Below are 9,545 nucleotides of genomic sequence, written 5' to 3'. Positions count from 1 at the left end.
GAGTATTTATACTGAACTCAATTACTTACACCATGATTGTGTTTGCACTATTAATTTTCACGCGACTGAAATATGCAGTACTAGTATTTTGAAGTCTCATTAATCGTTTCGACTTCGTGAGGTAAATTAATATTAGATCCATAATTGTGGTTTCATTTTAGTCAGGAGTAGTCTGGCTGCATGTGAATAATAGAACGTTGATTTCAAGACCTTGGTTATTGTGTTATTTGAAAACGCCCAAGTACTTATATTTGAGGCAAGTTAACCTTGGCTTGATATAAGATGAAAATTCACCTTTTCCTTTTAAACCTTTCATCATATCAAATTTTATCGAGGTGTATTTTGGATTGACGTTGTCATTGCTATAGGGATAGAGGTGATAGTAAAAAAATAATTAAATTTTGAGCAACTGATTATTATAATTTGCCAAGATAACATAAACAATGTTTGTCTTTATTATGAGTTGTACGAGAAATAGCAAGAAAAAAAACAAATAATCAAGTTATTGATCGTAAAACAATAAAAAAACAGACTCTATATTCACCAACTTACAAACGACCAAAGCCGGTTAAAATTTGACATTATTGGTTGATAATTTGATGTACGGTTGCAGAAGTCAATGATAAGTCTTTTAAGCCTGATGAACAAAATAATGTACCAAAATATATTTCGCAATATATAATTTCTGAAATTGGGTAAAATAACCATTCACCATAAAAGATGATTGGGTGTTGCCCTGTCGACTTTAATTTTTCATTCGGCCAAATTATTTCCCTGATATTTCTTTATGTTTTCTTTTTTAATCCAAGATAAAAAAAAAAATTAAAAATGGCAATGAAAGAAGACAAAACGTAACAAAATTAGATTACAAAATGTGATAACGATTAAAAAATGATTACTCATCGCACAAACCGTTTTTATTTAATACTTATATGCATACAATGGTTTTCATTCCAAACTCTTACAGACACAACATGTAACTGTGAATGATCATTAAAACATAATTTCAATTAATTTGATACCATTCATCATAATGATCATTATTATTGTCTGCTTTCACATCTGGTGAGAACTGAAACGAATTTAACATTACGCACAACATGGAAGTTCGTATACAAAACTATCCATGCCTTACCATTTCATTAGAAACAGGTTTGCAGTTGATTGTGTTCAAGGTAAAGAGGTAAGAAAAGTCCTTTTGAAGAGTATTAGTATGAGTAACTATCTAAACCTTTTTTTATTTGTGGGGGTAGATTTACTATGGTAAGACTTATACAGGTGACGATAATATAGAAGCCGGATATAAATAATTACTATTCCATTTTTTGATAAGTCAAATTTTTTCTGTTTAATGAAAAAATGATAATTTAAGAAACGCAGTACATCCTGATCTGCTTTTATAATAACACACCTGAATAACATATTCTTATTCACACTATTGTTTTTAGCAGATATGTTTTCCAACTGAATATGTCTGAAACCTCAAATTCATTCATGCTCTCATGAAGTATATTTTTCGTTTCATTAGTAGACTTAGTGGCCCGTATTCTGATAGCGGGTTTAACTTAAACTCAGATTTAAAGTTGCGGTTTAAGTATGGATAGCCAATTGTTACATAAATCACTAACAGTAGAGATATCATATTTCAGCTCATTTGGCTCTCAAATCTTTCATAATTGTGTAGGAAGTATAAATAGATGATTGTCTTCACCATCGATGAATCAGGAAAGAGCACAGTAAACATAAGAAACATGCAACTTAATAAAAAATTTGATACTTTTGTCTTCCCATACTTAAACCACAAATTTAAACCCGACTTCAGAATACGGACCACCGAGTTTGTAATATATACCTGTTGAATATAAGTTCACGACGTTTCTTTTCTATTTCTGAGTAGTATTTCAAAAGGAACCATCTATATCAAGATAAGTAAGATGACAAGAACTTTCGTAGATTGGCATATCAAGCACTTGAACAACTAGAAGACAATATAGATATTCTGTTCGTGATGTATCTGTTTGTGACGTCATAAAAGGTAAAACATGATGCGGAGTTGCTATTATATCTCCCTATGAATAAAAAATTAGATATTTAATGAAATTGATAGATTCGGTTATACTTCAAACAACCCACTTCATAATATTCAATCGCGTTCTTCCAAACGATACCAATTATGATTTCAGAAAGGAATATAATACTACCACATTTAACAAGGAGACTATAATCATGATAATGCAACATGAGCATAGAAATAGTGGCAAAGGTATTGAATTGAAGTATATGATGACCGAAATGTGAAGGGTCTGTTTCTTGTGTGGGCGTTCGTTTTGACTCAGTATTAAACTTTAAACACTTTTTTTAATCAAATGTATACATTTCGATAAAATCTTGATACAGGAAATTTACATTATTGCACACAACCTTTCATGCCCATAGTACGTATTGACTTCGGCATTTCATTTTATTTTTGAACATGTTCTTCCAATATTGGCAATCTTCATCCATTTCCGTCAATGTCAAATCGAGTTCTTTACATTTACGACAACTCACGTCCAATTATGTCATGAATGAAAATCTGACATTGTAATCAAGTTCGAGCAATATAAAGAATGGCAAAATCCAAGTAGCGTTAACGTTTGCACTGTTCCATATTCCCACGACAAAATTAATGTAAACAAAGCGGATTGTTTGTATCCATGACATGAATTTAGACAAACAATAAAGAATATATATTATGTTTTCCAGTATGATTATAGCAGGATATAAGAAATGCAACACATTCTTGCCGTTACACACTTAAAATGTTGGGCAACATACTGTCCATTGCGTTGGGTAACGTATATTGGTTTAAAAAATATGTATATTCTGGGCAATTATTATCCAATTTAGAACATTTATTACCCAATTTGTACATATTTTAACAAATAGTTGTGTGGACAGTATGTTCCCCAGTGATGGTTAAAAATTGGGCCTTTTTTGCTCAACCTTTTTAAGGGGGTATTATGAAAGTATGGTGACAAATTGGATGGTAATAATTACGTGTACTCTCCAGTGCAAAATAAATCACAAAATCATATTGATCATACTCATTTTAATTCCATTACATTAATTTTTTGTTCATTAACACTGTTCACGCATGACGATTTCCTACGCATAATAATAACCTATAAACAGCGTGTTGTTTAAATGATATGATTCTCTTTAGAAATTGAAATCTTAGCTTTGCACAAATATTTTCAATTTTGTTATTATAATATAATTCAATTTTTAAAAGTAGGCCCTATGTTAAAGAGTGCCATATGACTATTTTTGAAAACCTCGGGAAATAACAACGGGTTTTCGCCCCTTATTTGCATGAGTATTTCTGATAAAGAAAATAAAGTATTTTGTTGCAGCTTAATCATTGTGTAGCAGTCCTACACGACAAGTTGTAAATGCTTTTGAAAAGTATGGAAATCAAGTTAAATACTCCGTGAAAATGTCCTGCATTTCTGGTCGGTCGTTTGTTCGCTGTAATGGATTCGATAAAGAAATTGGTACAATGACGTCCATGCAATATTTGTTCGCATAATTTTTCGTCAGTTTCAAGTGAATCAAACACGAAATTAATAGGGAGATCCTGTACTTTCGTGATGTAATGTCTGAAATCCCGAACAAGGCGTTCACAAAATAAAACGTTCCTTTAAAATGGCGCTTGGTGGCGAAGCGTTCAAAATATTCCGCGAGCTTCATCGTTATAAGCATGCGTTTATATTTTTCTTTGGTATTGACTAACAAAATTGTGATATACAAGAAACATAAAAACTCCTGTGTGGCCAAGGTGGCGTGGTGGGATATGTTTCTTAAATATCTAGACTCTGGTATCAAGGGAGACCCGAAGGTACTCATTAGTCGTGCTTCCAACGAACTTGGTTGCTGTTGATGTGCACACCGGACTTGCTGCAGCACCTAGGTGAAACGCTTGCTTGAAGGCCAGTCTATAACGATGGCTCATCACTGTGTATATGATGGGATTGATAACACAATTGATATAGGCTAGAGAACGACTAAAGTAGAGAAGTCCGGCCTGGGCATCGCTGGACAGTGGGTACCCATCACCTCTTACACTCGATATCATATCTGCGAAGGAGATGATTTCAAAAGGTGCGAGACACACGAAGAACGCGACACCGTTGATGACAAGCATTCGTGCTATTCGATCACGCATATGGGTATCGACCTCAGCCTCCCCTTCAGAGTGTGACTGCAAACGCTCTATGGATTGATTTAGACCTCGAACAATCAATACGAACATGGTGACATTGACAATGAGCGTGGAGAAAAACGGAATCGTCTGCATGCCGTTCGCATACGCTTTCATCCATGGCTTTGTAGGTGTGCATATGCCCCACCGTGTTGGCCAGTCCACAAAGACGCCACTATCTGAATGCACCAAACATACTTGAGTTAAATTCGTATTGGATGGGATGAGTGCTGAGGAAAGGCACATAGATGTCAACCATGATCCAACGGTCAACATAGTAGTCTTCGGTTTGCATTGAACGTACCGTTGACGAGGTCTGCAGACGGCACAGTATCGATCAATCGACACCAAACTTACGAAACAAAGTGAAGCGAAGTAAGCTGTATCCATGACAAGATAAACCCACACGCATCCCCCTTGTCCGAGCGGGTTATCATCACCAAGGATCGGGGAACCGCGAAACCGCCAGATCTTCTCTCCGATACCTGATAGCAGAAAGACGATATCCGCCACTGCTAGGTTTAGAAGGTAGCAGTTGATGGAGGTCTGCATTCGAGGTACGCGGAACACTACATAAATAAAGGCTGAGTTATCAAGAACTCCTAAGGTCAGAACCAGTGGGAGAAAGGCAGTTACGTAGAACGTCTCTCCTCGACTATAGCCGTACGACTCGGCATCATCTTCCTTGGTTAGATTGAGCACCTCTGTACATTGCATCTCACCATTCGATAGATCATCAGTTGATATGCTGATTTCAAGAGGTGGAAAACTCATCTTGATAACAATAACAATGATTGTCTTTTCACCACATTCACATCAAACTGTTAAAAAGGTCACGGAAGGTGTTATCTAATCAGTGAGTAATACGTTTACCCTCCTTTTCATGTATCGATTCTAGAATTTTCACACTGAAATAGTTTCAGTGACGGACACTTTTCTTGTCTACCTTAAAATTTGATAACCGTTTGATTGTCAAGATGAAAGCTCAAATTCCATGAAATTTTCATCATCAAATCATTGACAAAGGAACGTCTATCGTCAAAAGTGGTCTTCGCAAATTTTACAATCAAATCAAAGCAGTGGAACTGATACTGCCCTTTCACGTGGACGAATGTCATTTGGCTTCTCAAAATAAAATGAAAGTTAAGGTAAGGTACATTTAGAAAATTTCTGACCTCTAATAAGATGTTTTGCACTTCAACTTCGTTGTTTCATGAGCAGCTTTGGAATGATGAATGAAAAGTCACCTCTAATGTCTAAAGTCCCGAAAGAAGAGCAGTCAGAACTCAGAGGTCATATCCAACACACATCAGATAAAAAAATGAAATCCCATTACCAAAAGCTGTCAAAAGTGGCGAGCAAAAGCAATATTCTCCACAAAGCAAACCGAGAACTCCATCCGTCTGACGGCACCCGCCACTCAATCAAACCTTAATAACTGCAAACTCAGTTCTTATGAAATACCGAGGAATACTTTCACTGCAGCTTAGATTCAATATTCCATCGCATTTAATATGCAGCACCTGCCACCATCATAGATCCCTCTGCTAGCTCAGGTTATTCGACAGTTCACCTGTCAAATGATAACATTGAAGTGAAGTCGTCTTATTTTTCACTCTTGCTTTAGTTGTCATTAACAAGGCAAATGAAATTTACGAACCTGCGAATATCTTGATATCGAATCCTGCAATTGCGATATAAAAAGTTATTCTGCTGTCGCCTGCTCGCTGTTGTTTTAGACGAAACTTAATGTTGTTCTCTCACCAATCCTTGCTAGATGCAGCGTTTATCGAAACAGCGTGCTACATTCATCTCTCGTTGGTGTCAATCCTAAACTCTACCTCGATTGACTGATGAGTCCGATGTTTCGCGCGCAGATTTATACACATTTTGTTGAGTGCTCGCGAGTGATTCTGCGCATCTCCGAGACCCTCACCGGCTGAGGGACAAATATATTCCACAGTTAATATATTGATGACAGTGATTGAATAATATACGACCTACTTAAATTCTTATCAACTCACTTCATCTGAAGTAACCTGAATTTACAGAATGTCGCTGTTCTATTTTTATAACAACTAGTAACCAGCGTATCCGCAGGGCGTTTCATAGACATTGTTTACAATCCTCTATTAGAATAGATCATATTTCATTAATACAAGGATAATGGAGATTCTTACCCAGAATTTTTTTTTTAATTGTTCTTGCTCTATCACCTATCCTTGAATTAAATATGGATTTGTGACAGTTTGCTATCATAATAAAATACAAATAATGCTATCAATCTTGATTAGTACTTGCAATCAATTCTAGACCGCTGGCTCCGAATATGCACAACAAAATAGTGATATCCGTGCAAGATAGATATTTGACGCTTCGCTTCCGTTTTGGCACTCACTGACCAGGGGCGGCGGAGCGAAGTTGAAAGTGGGGGGGGGACAGGGAAAACAGAGCACCTTTTCTTTCGAAAAGAGCACTTTCTTAAAACAAAGAAAAAATGACTCTACAAAAAAAATCTACAGTGGTGTACTGAGCCAAAAATTTTGAGGGGGCTGAGTATGTCGCATCACGTAAAATTCATAAGCTGCGAGTGACCGAAGCGAGCGAGCAAACAATTTTTACATTTTCCAAACGAAAAACCAATTTTGTGATAGATTTCCACAAAATATTAAGAAAAATGATATTACATTTTACCATTCTCTCTTTCTTTTTCCCTTTTTTCCCTTTTTTCTTGGTCGTGACAAAAAAAAATGAGAGGAAGAGCCCCTAAGCCCCCCCCCCATCTGTACGCCACTCTGCTAACTGCCCCCCACTCACATGACTCATGAATAAGGCACGTAGGATTATTCTTACAACTTTTTCCTTCATAAGTACAGTAGTAACATCTAAAAATGAGAATATTGATTTATTGTTTCAAAGGGCACTCGTTTACACATAAAACGGGTCCTTCTCACAGGTGAAAGGGACACAGAACACGTTCATGAGGGGCACTTTTCTCTGCTTAAAAGGGACACTGATTCGAGAAAGGGCACTTGCAAGACGGCAAGGGGGCACTTGCTCACACATAAAACAGTGGCACAGTAGAAGTTCGTGAGGGGCATTTTTCTTGCGTAAAAAATGATACTTCTCAGCGCTTCTAAAAGTGGGGGGCACTGTGCCCCTGTCCCTGACCACTTGTTTGTCAGCAAATTAATCTTCGTCAATTTATGGGTTTCGTAAAAGCATTGTCAGTCTATATCACAAAAAGTCACAGAGGAATATGACAGGGAAGCTTTTTACTTCAATTGATTTGTCTGAGCGTCCATTAGCTGTTACACTTGAATCATGGTAAAATGTCACAATTAAACATCAAATTGAAGGATGGCGAATATGGCAAATAATCTTATTACAAAATTTCAAAATCGGTTTAACAGTAAATGGGTTTCAAGAAAAATATTGATTGATATGTTACCTAGGCATAAAAAGAAATCTTGATTAAAATCAAATACATGATAATGGAACACATAACAATGAAATCTTATATTGCCTTTTAGATCGGTTAATTCGGTATTGAAAATAGATCTAATTATTGTTAATATTAAGCTTGTATTAACTATGTCAAAGGCAATTATAATGTACATATTATGAAATTTTGATAATTTAAAGACAAGTCTTTGTAGTTGCAACCTACTGATGATGGTTCTCATCAAAGTTTGTCTAGTAACTGGATTAGGATAATGATCGGTTTTGATACAGAGTCTACCGAGAAATCAAAAAAAATCTAATGGAGATATGAAGTTCGTTTGATTAATACCATAATATGTTTGAAAGGAGTTTGGTCAAATAAGGTGTCAAAAAAATATAATATTAAATATTGTTAATATGGTTATTGATGATTGATCAATAAGTACTTTATGGTTATATAGAACCATCTCAAAGTCGGATATGGTGGGAGCGGAACCCCAGCCCCTGAGATCTCTACCGTGCATTCGCAACGTCACATATGGCGTAATCTACGAAGCTGTACAGTTAACCAATCAAGGGTATGGTCTTATAAAGCATCAAAAAGGCTCTTCTTCTTTGTTTCGAGACTACGTGTTGGATTCTTATACAACTGTCTTCATTTTCATTTTCATTTATTTTTCGTGTATACTTCTTTGATATTCGACCATTTTTTCGTGAAATCGTCGCGACGCGTCACGTTGGTGACACTATTTCAATCAACATGAACTTGATTAACTTTAATCAGGAAAGGTGAAAGTAATTATGCGGTTATGAAATTATGGTTAGAAACACAATCTGGGGATCGTTTCATCAATATTTTCATCCGACAAGTTGTCAGATCTGACATCTTTCCATGATTTTGATTGGCAGAGAGGCACTGTTCCTATGGTAACTGTCGGATAAAATGGGACTTGTCGGATAAAACGTCCGACAAGTCCTTTCATGAAACGCCACCCTGGAATTGCTATTTGGGGTCTGACATGCACTAACGAAATATTGCATAACTCGGGGAGCGTTTAATGAAAGGACTTGTCGGACGTTATCGACGAGACTCATTTTATCCGACAGTTTCCGTAGTAACAGCTCTTGCCAGCCAATCAAATCCAAGGAAAGTTGTAACATCTGACAACTTGACGGATGAAAATGATAACGAAACGTCTAATATTTGTGCAGTCTTGCTAAAAAAGAAGTTATGAAACGAGGTACGTTTTTCGAATTGCGAATTTATTGAAACGTTAAGGAGGCGTGGAATCTTCCCCACGCCAGGTCCTTTTAAGGATCAATTTCGATATGATGAGTAGAAAACTCTTGTGTAAATTTCGTAAACACTTATATCTATCGATTGATTATGAAGCACAATATTGATTGATTTTTTTTGCATTAAATTGTGTAAAAGAGGTGACGTTTGATTTATTTACATAGCTGATTAAAAGGCATCAATAAGAAATCAAATGTTAATATGAATTTTCTCAGTGTGAAGTAAAAATTAAAATCTTTTAATAATTATTGAAATGACCAGGTATATCAATTGCTTCTCTTTCTCTCAGAAACTCTCTCTCCCTCTCTCTCTTACCATCATAACTGCTTTCTTGAATTAAGAATTTATATTACATCATGTTCAGTAATTTAAATTTTGTTATGTATTTGAAATTTAGAATATTAGGTTGATATTTCCATCACAAAGAAATAAAATTGTAGGCATTTCGGTGAAATAAGGTAAACTATACAAATACAGATATACACAACATAAGCAAAGTCACATCTCTATTGTGTTTTCACTCAATAGCATCAATGTTTAATATATCTAGACAATGTCAAT

At 35.7% G+C, this 9,545-nt stretch overlaps 1 protein-coding gene across 1 annotated transcript; it reads right to left on the bottom strand.

The window, feature by feature from the left end:
- Window positions 1-885: 885 nt before the first annotated feature.
- LOC129260036 (somatostatin receptor type 5-like) lies at window positions 886-6,089 on the bottom strand. Its single transcript, XM_054898133.2, has one exon. It carries the CDS (start codon window positions 5,015-5,017, stop codon window positions 3,851-3,853), a length of 1,167 nt encoding a protein of 388 aa, XP_054754108.1. The 5' UTR covers window positions 5,018-6,089; the 3' UTR covers window positions 886-3,850.
- Between the last annotated feature and the right edge of the window lie 3,456 nt (window positions 6,090-9,545).

Source organism: Lytechinus pictus, unplaced genomic scaffold (assembly GCF_037042905.1).
Source record: "Lytechinus pictus isolate F3 Inbred unplaced genomic scaffold, Lp3.0 scaffold_19, whole genome shotgun sequence".
NCBI classification, from domain to species: Eukaryota; Metazoa; Echinodermata; class Echinoidea; order Temnopleuroida; family Toxopneustidae; genus Lytechinus; species Lytechinus pictus.
Note: the sequence above shows the minus strand (reverse complement) of the source record. Positions and strands in the feature narration are given on the sequence as shown.

What these genes read in the sequence shown, in the direction of transcription:
- LOC129260036 (XM_054898133.2), bottom strand. Translation starts at nt 5,017, where the DNA reads ATGAGTTTTCCACCTCTTGAAATCAGCATATCAACTGATGATCTATCG.